General features: G+C 42.7%; 1 protein-coding gene across 4 annotated transcripts in view; it reads right to left on the bottom strand.

Moving 5' to 3' along the window:
* Parpbp (PARP1 binding protein) overlaps positions 1–18,264 on the bottom strand; it is a 40,909-nt gene that overhangs the window by 10,749 nt on the left and 11,896 nt on the right. For 2 of the 4 annotated variants that reach the window (XM_075954413.1, XM_075954412.1), the window contains 3 exons: positions 17,581–17,685; positions 9,254–9,424; positions 7,896–8,050 (listed from right to left, as the gene is read on the bottom strand). In XM_075954413.1, coding sequence (XP_075810528.1) covers positions 7,896–8,050; positions 9,254–9,424; positions 17,581–17,685 — 431 coding nt within the window. Of the gene's footprint in view, positions 1–7,891; positions 8,051–9,253; positions 9,425–17,580; positions 17,686–18,264 lie in introns of those variants that run through there. The other 2 variants (XM_075954414.1, XM_075954415.1) reach the window with 2 other exon arrangements.

Here is an 18,264-nt window from a genome sequence, read left to right as displayed (position 1 = left end):
TCATCCCTAGAGGGTGATCATGTCTTCCTATTAGACCTCAGTTTGAGCTGTCCTGTAGATGTTAGTGGCTTTACAAAGGGAATTTCTGGATTGGAGCGAGTGCTCATTGGGTAAATTGCTGGCCACACAAGCATGAGTTCCTGGCTTGGAACCCCAGCTTACACATCACAAGCCTGATGCAGTGGAGTGTACCACAGGTCTGGGAAGGTGGAGACAGGCAGAGCCCTGGGCCACACCATAGGTGTGCTACCACAGGTTCCACAATACGGACCGCTCCTAAGGGGTTGATCACTGGATTCCACACATGTCCACAACCCCCAACCACACACTCATCCTTCCCTCCCACGGAATAGAATCCAGTTCACTGAGAACGCTGTTTGGCCTGTTCTACTTTGACTTGTCTCTCTGGCTTTTCTTCTTCACCTGATCCTTGGTCTTTTTTTTTTTTAAATCACATTTGCCCATTCATTCAAAGCATTAAAAAGTACTTAAAAATGTTATCTGTTATTATTAATTTTTGTCAATGAAAGGGACATTCCAAGGAATCTGTCTGCCGTACTTCCCTAACTAGAGTCTAGGCTGATTCTAGGAACACCTTCACTTATATAAGAACTTTCTTTTCAGCTGTTACTTTAAACATATTTCTATTAAAAGAACAGACAAATTGGGTGAAATATAGCCCAAATTAATCCATAATTAGCACACTGGTACTTTCTGCTGCTCTGGTAGTTTCATTAATTTGCAAAAATATTGTTTACAATACATTATATATGTGCTTAAGCTATTCTATCCTTTACTCAGCGTGAATATGAAGTCAAGGTTTATAGACCGATATGAGCAATGCGTCTGCCAACTAGGAAATGTTCAGTTAGATTACCAGCCTGATAAAAATCCTTTTTATTAATAATGATCTTTCAAGTGGCTTTCAAATTTATCCTTTTATTGAAGTAGCTAGGTCAATTACATAGGTTTATTGAAACTACAAATAAACTATCAAAAATATTTTTGATAGAGATTCAAAGGATAATAAAATATGAAAGAATTTCTTAGTTGCAAATTATAAGAATAAAAATTTCAAATAATACTAAGAAAAGGTTATCATTTGGGTAATTCGATAAGAGAAAATTGCTGAATTCTCAAGATGGTATAAATCATTGCCAGATTGCATCTAGGAAAATATTTATATGCTTTAACTACTCGCCAAGGTTAATTCTGGCCAGCAGCAAACGTGAACACAGCTACTATGGTGAGTTCATACACTCCCTACCTAAGCCTTCCTAGACTTCCTAGTCTAGCTGACAATACTGTAGCTTAATTCAACCTGTTGCTTTTAGAACTAGAAGCTCCACAAGTTTTAACCCAGTACTCCAGACCACCCAGCTATGCATTGGTTTTTAAGATTAAAAAAAAAACATTTGAGGGGAGGAGTATTGTTGCCAGAGGTTTCTGTCCCAACAGGTCCCAAAGTTGTTCAGTCCCAAAGAAATACACAGAGGTCTACATTAATCATAAATTGATTAGCCTATTAGCTCAGGCTTCTTATTATTAATAACTTATATTAACCCATAATTCTTGTCTGTGTTGGCCACGTGGCTTGGTACCTTTATCGGCGAGGCAGCCACATCTTGCTTGCTCTGTGTATGGCTTCCTTTGCATTTGGGTGATGACTGCAGACTGAAACTTCCCTGCTCCCAGAATTCTCATTGCCCCACCTCTACTTCCTGCCTGGCTACTGGCCAATCAGTGTTTATTTAAAATCCAAGTGACAGGGTGCAGTCTGTTGTCCCACACAAAGAATGGTACTAAAACTACAGAGGGAGCTTGAATGGAAGAGAGGAAGGAAGAATGAGTCGTTCCCAAAAGATACAGTTTTTGCTAATTTAGATAAACATTAAACGGAGAATTTAGAGGAAAGAATTGAACTGTAGCTCCCACTCCATCACACTCGAGTCCCTAGGCAGAAAATATAACGAGGCTGGTAATGAAAAGCACAGCTACAAGTTAAATGGATGGAAGAAAATACTAAACAATAGGAACAAATACTTTCAAGCAAGTGATTACTCTTCATTTTGCTAAACAAAATATAAGGCTTTCCCATTATATATTCAAGAATTTGGAAACTATTTGCTTTAACATTCTTAAAATTATGATTTAAGACACATAACTAGTATCAAAATACTTCTGAAGTCTTTTCAAACAAAAAAATAATGAACAATACATGAGACAAGTAATTTCCAGCCAAATTAATATTCTGTAGCCATATATTTAGTCCATATACAACACAGGTATGCATTAAAAAGCTGTGTAGTAAGCCCAAGTACAGCAATGTGAAATTCTTATAACAATAGAATCTACTTTGGAAAAGCTGAAGCTTCCGAGACACTTCTCAGGTAAAGGTGTGGCATGCGTTTTACGGTGGCACCTACTGGCAAAGTGCAGAAATGCAGCCAGCTTGGCTAAGAAGGCCTCCTGAAGACCTGGCAAAGGATACTGAGCGACAATTTGGATTTTTCCATTTTTCCCCTTCTTTCCTATCCAACTATTTTCATTATATTCCTTAGACCCAATGTTTATTACAATGCCTCCTTTATAAGATAAGCACAAACTTCTCACCAGGTGCAAGAGGATACATGTCTTTAGCTCTTAAGTCGTGAAGTAAAGAAACAAAGAGGATAAAGAAACAGGAGAGAAAGGTGGAAGGTAAATTGTACACAACTGTGCACATCAGCCACGACTCCGGGGCTTTATCCTGTACCCAGCATGGAACCGTTGAAGGTCTTTAATCATGATACTATCAAAAGCTATTTTGAGAAGACCACACCAGCATCAAGAAACCAACAGGATAGAGCAACACAGGCTCAAGGAGCAGAATGAACAATTCAGGTGAAAAAGAAAAGGACAGCGAAAACTAGAAATAAGGTAGCAGTTACAGGAACAAGACAAGAGAAGATGTGAAAATGTTAAAAAAAAAAAAAAAAAGTAAGTAAGCTAAGACCGCGACAGGGAAAAGGACTTAAGAGACACAAGACTTGGGTCACTGGAGGGGAAAGGGTGAATCCACTCAGGTGGCATGCAGTTTTTCAGAGGAAGATGAATATTAATTTTTGGCATACATTAAATTTGAAGTCCTGGGAACTCACTCGGCACTGGTTGGGTTTCCCCAAGGAAGAGATTCGTAAGAATTTCCACGTATGAAGTTAGAGGTAGAAAATGAGAGATGACATCACAGAAGTTCTAAGAAGCGGTCAAATATGAGGAGTGGAAACATTCCAGATGGTAAGGATGCAGGAGCACAGAGGAGCAGAGTGGGGCGGTGAGAGCCGCTCGAGAGTAAACAAGCAAATTATCCTCAGCTCTGCATCAACAGCTATGGCCAGCACATTAGTGAGGACAGTAGGCTCTTATGACGTTTACTGCCTACGAAGACATGCATGTCAGGATAGAAAGGAGGAGACAAAAAAAACCCTAAATTCTCATGAATCTGAGCAAAAGGATGGAGAACTGGACAGAAAACACAGTTTTCTGGGTTTGTCTTACTGTCTTTATAGACTATGGCTAAAGAAGTCAAGAAAAAGTATAAAATTAAAGACAAAAGGACCAATGGGGCAGAAGTCTGGTAGGTTATCCACACCTCCACATCTGGCTCACTGCAAGTTCACCCTTTAGATTAAGCGCAACTGTAAGACTTTTCCAGGCATCTTTCTACACCTTATCACAAGCTCCCAGAGACCAGGACAGCCTAGGTACACCCACTGTCTCTCACGCATCTCATAAACAGGGTGCGTTTTTAGCTTTTAATAGTTTTACTATTTTGAATTACAAAATTAACATATACTTGCTGCTAAAAAGAAAAAGACCAGATTGTTAAAGTGGACTCCTTAAGCTCCCACTTGAAGATAGTATTTAGATGCCGACTTCCTTAGTGCCTTCCTCAGAAGATAGAGTATTTGTTATGACCAAACTGAACACCTCAAATAAAAGGCTGCTCAAGTTGACGAAATATACTCTCTCATATTGGGTGCCTATAAACAATTCCATTTCCAACCATTTAGTCAGTTTCCCCAACCATATAGTCCGCTGAAATTTTAACAGATTCATTGAACTGAATGTATGCATTTGTCTTAGCTTTCTTCCCAAACTTTACTCAAGTCAAAAAAGAGCAAAGCAGATTTTTTTTAATCCACACAGGAAAGAAAAATACTGGTAATAGCGGAGAAATTCCGTCAAAGTAAAGACAGGGCAGGTAGACAAGCACTAACTACCCAGAATAGAAACAAAGATAAATGCAAGTCACTGTGAGGAGAGAATACAGGACGCCTGGTAGGAAGGATCCTCAGAAACTGAAGACCCCATCGCAGGGCTGTTTCCAACCCAGGGTGGGTGTAGAACACTGGACATGTGCTTACACTCTAGGTCCCCTCTCTCATTCTCAGCAGTCAAGCTAGTGGGCCTCTTCCACCATGTATGGAAGGCAGGATCACTCCGCAGTGCGAGCCAGGGAGGACCCAGGGCCAGGGCCAGCAAGGCCCGAACATACAGGGGATAACACTGCACACTCCAGCTCGGTGTCAACAAGCCCGTCCATCACAGGGCAGAGTTAGGCTTGCGGGGATTAAAGCATGGACTTCTGGATAATTTGGAAAGACACAAGAGATGAGGCAGTTATCTGAGGTCTGCAGAGTTCAGTCCCTAACAAAAGGGCCAACTGACCATAGTGCTGTAATTAAGCCCAGTACACAAGGCTGCTTATCGGCTTTACAAAGGAAAGGACAGTTGGAATCACCATACCTTCCAAGAATACAGGCCCAAACAAAACTCTAACCAGAAACTCCTAGAAAGCAAATACAAATGTTAAATTTCTCTTGCTTTTTTTTTTCATCTTGAGGGAAGGTCTCACACTGGAGCCCTGGCTTGAACTCAAGCAATTTTATTCTCTCAGCCTCCTAAGTGCTTGAAACGGGTGTGAGTCACCACACCCAGCTGAAGTTAAATATGACTAACAATCTTAGAATGACAAAATATGGTAAGACCATAAAAAGTCAAAAGTGAGAAAAAAAAATGTGTTTGCTCCCCATTGGCTTTTATTTTCTTCTTCTTTTATTCTTGTTACAGGAGGGGCGGCAGCACTCGGCACCCCGAGGACACCTTCCAGGAGTCGACTCTCGCCGGCTCTCACCAGGTGTTCACAGCAGCTGCCCTCCTCTGCTGAGCCACGCCCTTGTCCACGTGTTGGCTTTTAAGAATAAAGCTGTCTGAGCGAGAAGAGCTCACCAATGGAAAGCAGAGCCATGAGGTCCAGAGGACAGGGAGGGGGCAAGGAAAACCCGCGAGGTACTGATGAAGGTGCCCGCGACCACTCTGAGGCAGGCAAAGGTGCGGAGTAAACAGTGGCAGAGACTCTGTCTTCAAAGGGCAAGGGATGATTTGGTAGAGAAACCAATATTAACACAAAATTTGTCAAGCTTGATAACTAATTGATGAATAATAAATAGGAAACAAATCAAAAGAAAAAAGTAGGGAATTTGAAAGTGAAATATCTCTTAGGTTCACATTTGAACACTTGGTTCCCACCTGGTGGAGCTTTTTGGGAAAGCTGCAAACCTCTCTGAGGAGGAGGTTCACTGAGGCAGGTGTTGAGGCTTCACACTATGGCCTCACTTCCTTTTTACTCTTGGCTTCTGAATACGGATGCTCACATCCGCATTCCTGCTCTTATATTATAGATACCCATATGAGATACAATGCGATTCATAACAAAATCCTTTAAAGCATGGAATTTGAGGTTGGCTCAGTGGGTACAGATGTTTGCTGCCAAGCTGGACAACCTGAGTTCTGTAGCACAAATAATAAAAACCCAGATATTGGGGTTCAACCAGAAGAACATAAAAGCAAAGCAGCCAGCCACTGGCTCTTACTTCTACCTCAGACCGAAAATGGCGACCCTGCCTCCAGGAATCTCAGAATGAGACTGAGCTGAGAGCTGTCTCCTCCTGTTTTATATCCTCTCTAGGGCTGGGATTAAAGGCGTGCACCACCACCACCCAGCTTCTATGGTGAACCGGGCGGCTACTGGGATCTGTGTAGGAGGCTGACCAGGGTGGCTGTTCTACTTTCTGATCTTCAGGCAAGCTTTATTTATTTATTTATTTATTGGTTAGCTTTATTTATTAAAAAGTGAAAGAAATATCACTACAGAGTTCAATCCCTGGGACCCACATGTTGGAGGACCAACTCTTGTCAGTTGTCCTCTGTCCTCTTATTCCCATGTCATGACACACATGTGATTCATTCCATCCACACATACATTAAGTAAAAAAGAAAAGAAATATGGAATTTGATTCTTGGGAAGATGTTTCTCAGGATGATAAAGTCTGCTGAGAAATATTTAACTATGTAAAGGTGGGTTACATTTGTTTATTTAAGTAAAGATTGTTGCCTTTGTTTAATTACATAAAGATGTGTTGACTCCCTAAGGCACCCAATTGGTTTAATAAAAAGCTGAATGGCCAATAGCGAGGCAGTAGAGGGATAGGAGGGGCTGGCAGGCAGAGAGAATAAGTTGGAGGAGGAATCTAGGTGAGAGAGAGAGAGAGAGAGAGAGAGAGAGAGAGAGAGAGAGAGAGAGAGAGAGAGAGAGAGAGAATATGATGGAGATGCTTGGGGCCAGCCAGCCAGGCAGCTGCCAGAAAGACAGACACGGAGTACAGCATACAAAATGAAAGAAAGATAAAAATCCCTGAGGCGAAGCGTGGATGAAGAGAAACTGGTTAATTTAAGTTGTAAGAGCTAGGGGGACTGATAAAAAGTCTCCATGTCTTGATTCGGGAGCTGGCTGGGGTCAAAGAAAGCCTGCTGCAAATGTCTATCCGTGACTGGACTAATCCAAGGCCAAGCTCTGCTGCTAACTGACTATGCCATCCAGGGTAAATGGACTGATCCCAATGCTTCGGTCACCTCATCTCTAAACCAGGGATAGTAATGTTATCTACCAAGTGAGACCTTATACTGATCACGTAATAATCTACACAAAAGAGTTCAGTACAATGTTCAATAAAAAAAAGTGTTCAGTAAGTATCAGCTACTTTATTTGAACAATGCTATGGTGGTGCACCAATCAAAATGATAGCAATTCACAATTTTTAACAGGTCTAGCCCAGTCCCCCTAAAATTACTACAAACCAAACAGCTAACATATCTGCACTATAAATGGAAGTCTATGAAATTTAAAAAGAATGTTTACCTCTAATATCACATAAAACAAATACTAGATAAAAGATTTGCAGATGGAAAAAAAAACTAAAAAATAGTCTAGCGGTGGTGGTGCACATTTTGAAGCCCAGTACTCAGGAGGCAGAGGCAGGCGGATCTCTGTGAGCTCGAGGCCAGCCTGGTCTACAAAGCAAGTTCCAAGACAGCCAGGACTATTACACAGAGAAACACTGTCTTGAAAAATACAAAAATACAAAAAAAAAAAAAAAAGAAAAAGAAAAGAAAGAAAAGAAAAAAAATAGAAAAACCCAATTTCCCTCCTCATTCTTGGTATTGGTTTCCTTTACTGCTAAGTATAAACACTTTAAAGAAATTACTTGGTCACCTCCAGTTCTGAAAAATTTGTCTCTTCCATATATAGGGTTAAATAATAATCATCTTCACTAAACAAATTTAGTTTGAGCACAACTTTTGGCTTCCACACACAAAAAAATAGTATCATAGCAAGGCAGAAATTTGGAGAGGAAAGTTATACAGCTATGATTTATTTAGTTTGATATTTTGTTTCTTTACCTATGCTTCATACTGATATTTGGTGATTTAAAATTCCCTTCATTCCTACCTCTGATTCTATAAACTTTTAAAAACAGATTAACAACAAACATTTATAATTTATAAATTATTACCTTGGATTTCTTATTTCTCCAAGAATTTCATCCAACTTGTCAATGAAATTGATGAAGTCAGAAAGCCCTTTTACATGTGCCCGCAGAGGATCGGATGGGGACGGGGCATATCCCTTCCCCCCAAGCTCTAGTGTTCTAATAAACGAGGTGGCCATCTGTGAATGAAGATGGAAGTTAAATTACAATATAGCTAATGAAGCCAGGAACATTTATATAAACCTAGGTATATGGTTACATTGAAGAACATTTTATGGATCATGTCACATTTTGAGGAGCAAATAATCACAGGAATGAGTGCCATGTGGACTTCGTGCTAGATAGACAGGGTGAGGCTGAGATGCGAAGGCAATGTTGGAGCAAGGATGAAAGAATAGTCGTACCTTAAGAGCAGATGACTACTATTCACTTATACGGCTAATTGGCTATTGAAATCATCACTTAGAAGAATTCACATTCAATGCCAATGACTCTGTTTTACATGGGCCCAAACCTTCACTTCACCTTTGCTGAGAAACAAGACTTGTACTGGATAATCACTGGATTCCAGCAAGTTTTTACATCCAGGATAAGCAGGTAAAAGTCCTATCTTTACACTGAGAAAAATGCATATTTGATAGCTATCGCCAAGAACATCTCCATCAAAAAGATACCATGTTCTCAAGCAGTATCTTCCAAATTATCCTAAGAAAGGCACATTATGGAATATCAGTAATTTGTGGGGAAGTTCTGGGGTCAATGGTTTGAGGAAGAGCAACAGATGAAATAACAAGGCTGTTGGTAAGACATGAGGGCGTTACTTCAGTGAAGGACTTCCCACGGCCCTTGATATGCACATATGCATTGTGTAACCAATCTCTGAAGACTCTACCATTGGAAACACTTACTCAAGAAGAGTTTATCAAAGCCAGGCACGGTGATACACATTTATCATGTATCACCACTTATGAGACAGAGGCAAGGGGACTAAGAGTCTGAGGGCAACTTGGGCCGCATAGTAAAGCACCACAAAGAAAAGAAAAGAAAGAAAGAAAGGAAGGAAGGAAGGAAGGAAGGAAGGAAGGAAGGAAGGAAGGAAGGAAGAAAAGAAAGAAGGAAGAAGAGGAAGATTGTATATTTATTTATTAGGACTAACAGCCTATAATATATAATTATGTAGAGAATACTGCTAAAGAGAAATCCCCCTTTGCTAAACTTGGAAGACACAGGAAAAGATTAAAAAAAAGCAATGGATTTTCAAATGCAGAGGTAAAATATAAATTAACTACTTAAAAATTGTTTCATTATAATTACAAGAAATCTACATTAAAGGTCACTGCTCAAGAAGTTATAAACAGTCCTGAAAGTGTAAGCAACCATACCAAAAACATGGACAGCTGTTTCTCTCGAGCAGCATGCTTCAAGGTGGTGAAGGCCTCTCTCCCCAGTCCTCGATCAGGGATGTTGAGAACCTGAGCCAGAGCCAAGTCATTCTTTGAATTCACTAGCAGGCCCAAATAGGAAAAGAAAATTTTCTTCACCAGTATCCGTACCTGTACAGTAAAGTATTCCGTTATTTTCTTTACTTCAGCTGTTCTAAACCTCTTTTCTATATTCAGGAAGAATACACAGAATCTGTAATCACAATTCTGCATCTCATTCTTTAGGCAAAAAGAATAGCCAAGTTAGATAACTTGAATTTTCTTACAGTAATGAACTTAATAACAAGAAAATATTAACAATGATTAATGGAAAATTGTTCTTCAACATGATATAAAAGATAGTTCATAGAGGCCTTTCTGCTGAGGTTTCATCTTATTCATCTGCATAAGCCTGCCAGGAAATAATGGCTGAAGATAAAGTTTCCAGAACCTTAGAGAGGGAGCCGCCCGGTCCCTGGACCCCAAGTCTATATCCCAACACCAGACACACAGCTCAAATGAAATGCTTAAGTCTGGAGAACTACTAGAGAGTGACTGACATTATCAAATAACTAAAGATCAAAATGAATAAGATAAAACAAATGTTTAGAAAACATTAACACTTAGTGTTGACATTGACCTTTGAGAGCATTAACAGATTTATTAAGAAATACATAAGTTATATGAAAACATATTAAATATATGGAAAAAATCTTAAGAATTACTACAAAGTTATAGTAAGCAAGACGGGGAAGTACATTCCACAAAGACATGTACACCACCCGGGAGAACCTCAAGAGAATCCAGAAGCAGATGAACAAAGCCACGGCAACAGAAACACAAAATCCAGTGCCATCACTGGGCCTGGGACAACAGATCTCCAACCTCCACAGGAAGACAAATGAACCTCAGCCAAAAGCTCACACCTTTTATGAAAACTAACCCCAAATGGACCACAGACTTAAATGTACAATATAGTAAGGCAACTTTTAGAACAAAACATAGGAGAAAATCCTTAAATCCTAGAGTGGGGCAGAGAACTTAGATTTGACACCCAAAGCACTCTCGGGGGAGGGAGGGGAGAAAGAAAGAACAACTAGATCTCAGCAAAACCAAACTCCTTTTATGGACTCTCTTCGTGTTCCTTTCCCTTCCACTATGACTACCTCCCACAGCTCTGGGCTTGTTGGTTTCTAGTCCTCGCTCTCATATCATACGCCTGCAATTTTTCCCACAAATAACAGATTTTTAGGCGCTGAGCTCAATTCATAAGTATTTCAGGAACACCGGAAATTCAGATACATTTGCCCTGCAATGTATCGTCTCCAAACTCTAAGAAAGTATTTCCTTTCAATTTTCTTAGCCCAGTGTAAAAGGTGGAATGTCTCCCTGTGGACTGCTGGCCCAACCTCCCAAAACTTACGGGCTACCACCACTGTTTCTGGTTGCCTACCAGAAGTAGATGAACGGAGCCTGCTGCTAAAGACATGCGTTGGTTGCAGGGCATGGAGTAATCAAATTAGAACTGACCTACTTGCTAGGTTTCCTAGCTCCAAAAAGTGCTATGCAGGCTACTACCAGGAGAAGGCTGTCAGTGGTCTTACCTGGCTGGTCATGTGTATGCTACAATACCGACAAGCTAGGCAAGATGTGCCAGAGGCACGAGGCACGAGAATGGGTTAAACATCAAGGGTGCGACCAGGCACTTTCTGACCCATATTACAGAAGGGAATTTGTGCCTGGTACCGTAAACCTGTTCAAAAGTCCGTGACTAGGGTCAAGAGCGGGGGGGAGACAACAATTTCTGCTGTTTCAGTAAATGCATAGGGTGTCATGTTGTCAAACTACCCTCTGAATATGCATACAGTAGTGCTGCTCCCAGCCAGAGTCACAGAGTGTCTCTTTACAGCAACAGTCAATGAAGAGACTCACAGCTGGTGGAAGCACCGAGAATGAGTGAGTGCCTGGCCCCCACCCCATGCTTTCCCAGAGCTCAGGGAGCATCCGAGGAAAGGGAACAGGAAGACTGGAAGAGCCTGAGAAAAAGGCAAGAGTGTGAAGCGATCTTCGGAGCACGCGCACTGACAGGAACGGTGGTTATCTCCACAGTCCCAGCACTCCAGTACCGTGAAGGGGGCACACAGAGGACTCCCGCCCCAACTGAGGAACCGTCGGCAGGGTACCAGCCGCTGGGTCAGACGAACCCTGGTAAATAACCATATACCGATGACCAGGCAAGCGGCCATAACTAATCTCAATAGGCTATTTTTTAAATGCATAAAATTAGGAGGGGGATATGTTGAGAAAGGAGGTTAAGAGAGGGGAGTAGAAATGATTACTATAAAAATGCATCATGTGCATTTCTGGGGGTTTGGATGAGAAGCCCGCCCCAGCCCAGGCTCATATATTCGAATACTTGGCCCCTGGTTGGTGGATATGATTTGGAAGGGTTATGTGTTAGCAGAGGTATGCCACTGGTGGGGAGGGGAGGACACAGGGGCAGGGGGAGGCCTGAGGTTCCCAAAGCTCATACTATGGCCATTTAGCTGTCTCTCTGCCTCCTGGTGGTTGTCTCAACACATAAGCCCCCAGCTACTACTCCGGGCCGTGGCTGCTGAGCGCCATGCTCCCTGCCATGATGGTAATGGACGAACCCTCTGAAACAAAAAACTGTTCAGTCCCCATAAGTTATCTTGACCATAGAACGTCTTCGCAGCAATAGAACAGCAATCAAGAGAGCATATATAAAATTGCTAGAGAAGGAATAAAAATTAATTAAACTAATTTGTATCTGTTCTGTCTTTCCACATTAAAAATGTTGAACAGTAAAAGAAAATTGAATAGATAAAAAACAAAATCATTAGGAAGACTCTTCTGGTAAATAATAAGTAAGCAGATCCTAAATTAATGTACATTTTAAAGAAAATATAAAGATAAGCTTTGGTTTATTTAAATATGCAAATGTAAAATAATTTTTTAAACTTAAGAAGCACTCATAATTAATAAAAAGAAAAAAACACCTTAATGAGTGCCCAACCAACACGGTGGCTCAACTGTAACTCCCAGCATTTGGGAAGCTGAGGCAGGAGAATTACTGGGCATTTCAGGGCAGCCTGGACTACATAATGAATTCCTGGACGGCCTGAGCTACAGTGAGACCATGCCTTACAAAAACAAAATATAAAAAAAAAACTTCCTAGGATAGGTAAACTTACTGAAATTATAGACTTTAGATAAAATGTTAGCAAAATTAGGGCCAGGCAGTAGCAAGCGCCTTTAATCCCAGCACTTACAAGTAGAGAGCAAGTAGATCTCTGAATTCCAGGGAGGCAAGCCTGGGAGGGAGGTAAGAGGGAGGGATGTTAATGCCCTGCTCACAGGGCTGCCTCAGCTCCCCTGGCTAGCTGGACCTTCCCCCACACACACACCTCGTGTGTCCCTCCTAAAGCTGCCTGCCTGGCAAGAGTCCTACCACAATAAAGAAGGACAGCCTCCATCAAGAGCAGAAGCTGCACGCAGAAGCTACTCCCATGCAAGTTCCACCCCAGCTGAGGAGCTACTGGCGACACCTGAGGGCTTGGAAAGAGTCATTCTCAGGGCTATAACCCTCACAGGGCTCCCATGCCCAGTGGATGCTCCTACACTGTGCTCATAGAGGCGGCACTATGTGGACTCAGTGGACTTAAATACATGCGCGCGCACACACACACACAAAGTTGGAAAGAAAAAATAGGGAAGGGGAGGAAGATTATATATATAGCCATATATATATATAAAGCCAACCTTTAAGCACCCACACCTACTACTTGCTCTTTAAGGCTCACAGATCCCGCTTCTCTGATCCAGGCCGCTGGACTGGGGAAAGTATCTTGGAGTCCTCACAGAGGAAGGGCTTCTTGAAACTCTGGCTGCAGCTGGACCTGCCTCCCTCTCATTATGGTCAGATAACATGGCAGTTATGGTTTCTGTGCTCTTGTATGTGCAAGTTAGTATTTAAAAGGCTCCTTGGAAAAGCAGTCCCTAAATGCAATTACGACATCCAGAAGCAGAGACGCAAACCGAGGGAATCCCAAGACGAAAGCTTTAGCACAGCACCAAAAAAAGAGAGAACTCATCTATTTGCTTAATACCCGATTCTATCCACACCACAAAGTACCTGCAGCTTCTGCGGGCTGGACAGCTTTATTAACTTGTGACTGCTTCGCACTCATTCCACTCTCCTGCCAATCCTAAGATGCAAATATCCAGCCTTAATCTGAAATCAAGGTTTCTAACAACCACAAAAAATTTACCTGATTTCCTCATTAAAATCTTTCCTGGCTAAGACATAAATGCTTGTGAATAACGGCAAATGACTGGATAGAACCAGTACACTGACACAATTTTTTATTTGCTTAATGGTCAGTTTAAGCAACAGTTTAACAACTTAGGGGGAAAATAGAGTAAAATAAAATAAGAAAATAAAGAGTATTCTTAAAGTGATCTTACAGTTCCATGAGAAGATTCTGATGTGCCGTTAAGAAATGTACTTGACAATCAGAACACACCTCTCCAAGGTATATCCCCCCTCCCCCCAAAGTCACGTTAGAATTTTAAGTATGCAGACTTCTAAAAATGCCTTATCAGTCAGGCATGAGCCTAACGGGTCCCTAGAAAGGAGACAAAGTATCCTCGAGAGAGGGAAGATGATGTCAGCAGGGACAGAACCAGCTCTGCAGATCACGGACACGTGGAAACTGAGAAGGCACAGCCAGCTGAGGGTTCTGGAGACGCCAGTGTGATCTGTGTGACTTTTGGAGGCTGAACAGTATGCGAAAGTATTTTTTACATCAAGTTCTATCAAAAGTAGTCTGTTTAGCACACATAACCCTTCGCTGCCGTGGCAGAGGGCGCATGTGTTCCTAACAATGTTTCCAAAGTTGACTTGACTGATGTGCGGGAGAACCTCTCGACTCTCACTTGACACAAATTCCTTGGGATGTGGGCATATTCACTTTTGTGTCTTCTTCCCCCTTCCTGCATCAGCAAAGAAATCCCTTAAGAGCAGAGATCCGTTAGGGCCTGATTCCCTGAAACTGGCTTTAGGAGTGTCAGAGATGGCGTGCCTCCTCAGGACAGTGGGTCCTTCCCATACTATCGTCTTCAGACTGGTGGTTTTGCCATTTTTATCCACTTCCTGAAAGTCAGGGTCAGTCTGAAACCTTAAGCTTAGTGTGGAACATTGGCCTGTCCACAGTGTTAAATGAAGCCTTCATCGGACGTTATAGAAGCTCGCTCTCTGTCACCCTAAAAGATGGTTGAAAGTGCATGCTGTTGATGACTGCCTATGATTATAGAAAGTATATACTTAATAAGTAGAATATACTTATTAAGGCTTGGAACAAAATAGAAAAAGAAAATATAACTCAAGAAAGAAACCACCATTTTTTATTTTGTGTGTGTGAGTGTGTGTGTGCGCCCACACTGGTTCATACGGGCTTGGGATGGAGTCCAGTTACAGGTGAAACACTGTTCTACACTTATCTACACCTCAAGTCACTCTCAGTGTTTCCTAAAGAAAGAAACCCTGTGGATACAGTGAAGTCCCAGCCCTTCCTGAGACCGTGGATACAGTGAAGTCCCAGCCCTTCCTGAGACCCTGTGGATACAGTGAAGTCCCAGCCCTTCCTGAGACCCTGTGGATACAGTGAAGTCCCAGCCCTTCCTGAGACCCTATGGATACAGTGAAGTCCCAGCCCTTCCTGAGACCCTGTGGATACAGTGAAGTCCCAGCCCTTCCTGAGACCCTGTGGATACAGTGAAGTCCCAGCCCTTCCTGAGACCCTGTGGATACAGTGAAGTCCCAGCCCTTCCTGAGACCCTGTGGATACAGTGAAGTCCCAGCCCTTCCTGAGACCCTGTGGATACAGTGAAGTCCCAGCCCTTCCTGAGACCCTGTGGATACAGTGAAGTCCCAGCCCTTCCTGAGACCCTGTGGATACAGTGAAGTCCCAGCCCTTCCTGAGACCCTGTGGATACAGTGAAGTCCCAGCCGTTCCTGAGACCCTATGGATACAGTGAAGTCCCAGCCCTTCCTGAGACCGTGGATACAGTGAAGTCCCAGCCCTTCCTGAGACCGTGGATACAGTGAAGTCCCAGCCCTTCCTGAGACCCTGTGGATACAGTGAAGTCCCAGCCCTTCCTGAGACCCTATGGATACAGTGAAGTCCCAGCCCTTCCTGAGACCCTGTGGATACAGTGAAGTCCCAGCCCTTCCTGAGACCCTGTGGATACAGTGAAGTCCCAGCCCTTCCTGAGACCCTGTGGATACAGTGAAGTCCCAGCCCTTCCTGAGACCCTGTGGATACAGTGAAGTCCCAGCCCTTCCTGAGACCCTGTGGATACAGTGAAGTCCCAGCCCTTCCTGAGACCCTGTGGATACAGTGAAGTCCCAGCCCTTCCTGAGACCCTGTGGATACAGTGAAGTCCCAGCCCTTCCTGAGACCCTTATGGATACAGTGAAGTCCCAGCCCTTCCTGAGACCCTGTGGATACAGTGAAGTCCCAGCCCTTCCTGAGACCCTGTGGATACAGTGAAGTCCCAGCCCTTCCTGAGACCCTGTGGATACAGTGAAGTCCCAGCCCTTCCTGAGACCCTGTGGATACAGTGAAGTCCCAGCCCTTCCTGAGACCCTATGGATACAGTGAAGTCCCAGCCCTTCCTGAGACCCTATGGATACAGTGAAATCCCAGCCCTTCCTGAGACCCTTATGGATACAGTGAAATCCCAGCCCTTCCTGAGACCCTGTGGATACAGTGAAGTCCCAGCCCTTCCTGAGACCCTATAGATACAGTGAAATCCCAGCCCTTCCTGAGACTCTAAGGATACAGTGAAATCCCAGCCCTTCCTGAGACCCTATTGATACAGTGAAGTCCCAGCCCTTCCTGAGACCCTATGGATACAGTGAAATCCCAGCCCTTCCTAAGACCCTGTGGATACAGTGAAGTCCCAGCCCTTCCTGAGACCCTGTGGATACAGTGAAGTCCCAGCCCTTCCTGAGACCCTGTGGATACAGTGAAGTCCCAGCCCTTCCTGAGACCCTGTGGATACAGTGAAGTCCCAGCCCTTCCTGAGACCCTTATGGATACAGTGAAATCCCAGCCCTTCCTGAGACCCTGTGGATACAGTGAAGTCCCAGCCCTTCCTGAGACCCTATGGATACAGTGAAGTCCTAGCCCTTCCTGAGACCCTATTGATACAGTGAAGTCCCAGCCCTTCCTGAGACCCTATGGATACAGTGAAATCCCAGCCCTTCCTGAGACCCTGTGGATACAGTGAAGTCCCAGCCCTTCCTGAGACCCTTATGGATACAGTGAAATCCCAGCCCTTCCTGAGACCCTGTGGATACAGTGAAATCCCAGCCCTTCCTGAGACCCTGTGGATACAGTGAAATCCCAGCCCTTCCTGAGACTCTAAGGATACAGTGAAATCCCAGCCCTTCCTGAGACCCTGTGGATACAGTGAAGTCCCAGCCCTTCCTGAGACCCTGTGGATACAGTGAAGTCCCAGCCCTTCCTGAGACCCTATGGATACAGTGAAGTCCCAGCCCTTCCTGAGACTCTAAGGATACAGGTTAAAGCTCTGGTGATTGAAGGGGACTAATGAAGATATTACAAAAAAAAAATCTCAGGGTTCTACAAATGCTGGGAAAAAAAGCAACAGTTGATTCAGGCAAGGATCATCACGGCATGTATTAAAAGAACTCATTAGGTAAACGGTTGCTGGGAGACAGGATTGCTGCTGCAACGCAGGGGACCTTCGCACAGGTGTTTGGTGATGACAGCAAAGTGGGAACTAATTTTTATACTAGAGAGATCTGCCAGTTCAGGACAGCCTGAATTTCTGTTTCCTAGGGTGACGCAAAACTAAATACTTCATATCAGTCACAAAGTATTTTTTATAAAATAGTAACACTAAATATTAAACTTACAGCTTTTAATCAGAGACACAACAAATTTAGGGACAGTAGAACATTAAGTAGGCAAAGGAAAAAAATAAAATTAGGGAATCCTTGAGACTAAAACAGTCCACAGAGACACGTAACTACTTTAGGAAATCATAGAGAAACCAGACATGTGCTTATCCTTCATTTTCACACACAAGAGTTCCAGGCATACACACGGCACAGGGTTTGGGTAACCCTAAACAAGACAGGAAAAAGGAAGCACGGAAGGAAAACCAAGTGCACTGTTAAACAGACGGATGATCTGAGGGAGTCACATCCTGGTTAACTGACAACAAACCGGTACCTGCTCATCGTCCTGGCTGCGCTGCACTGGGGATGCAGGTACCTGAGGGCTACTCTCACCGTGTACTGCGCACTGTGTGCCAGACAGAAAGTCCCGGAATTGGCTCTGTAAACAATACACGGTATAATGAAGGTCACAGGAATCAGAACAGTATGTTATATAAGATTCAGTGAGTGTCACGGATGCTCCAGGACAAAGTATTGCTTGACATTTGTGGATAATCATAAATAAGCATAACATTTTCCTCTGCATACTTTTGCATATTCTCACAAACCCCTTTAAATGAATGATAAAAAAATTACTATGGGTGGGAAGGAACATTCTATTTAATCTTTTGCTCATAACTAAATTATAATTCAATAATAACTTATAACTAAATAAATTTATAATATTTAAGAATACAAGAATTTTATCAGCTCATATCTCATTAATATAGCCTAGAACTTAAGATTTCTCTTCAGTTAACAGTACTATTTATTATGACATATACATTTTTATTTAGTTATACCCTCAGGTGTTTTCCCTTCTGGGACTACTAGCATCTTCATGTCAGGACCTGTAGATCTAAGTTCTTTAAGTTTACTGTTTGTTAGAATGTTAATTTTTGTGTCAATAAGTCTTCTGTATTGAGAAATTTTTCCTCATATTTTTCTCTGAGTTGTCAAGAAGACAGTTTATTTTTTA

This window comes from Microtus pennsylvanicus, chromosome 20 (assembly GCF_037038515.1).
Source record: "Microtus pennsylvanicus isolate mMicPen1 chromosome 20, mMicPen1.hap1, whole genome shotgun sequence".
Lineage (NCBI taxonomy): Eukaryota > Metazoa > Chordata > Mammalia > Rodentia > Cricetidae > Microtus > Microtus pennsylvanicus.
Note: the sequence above shows the minus strand (reverse complement) of the source record. Positions and strands in the feature narration are given on the sequence as shown.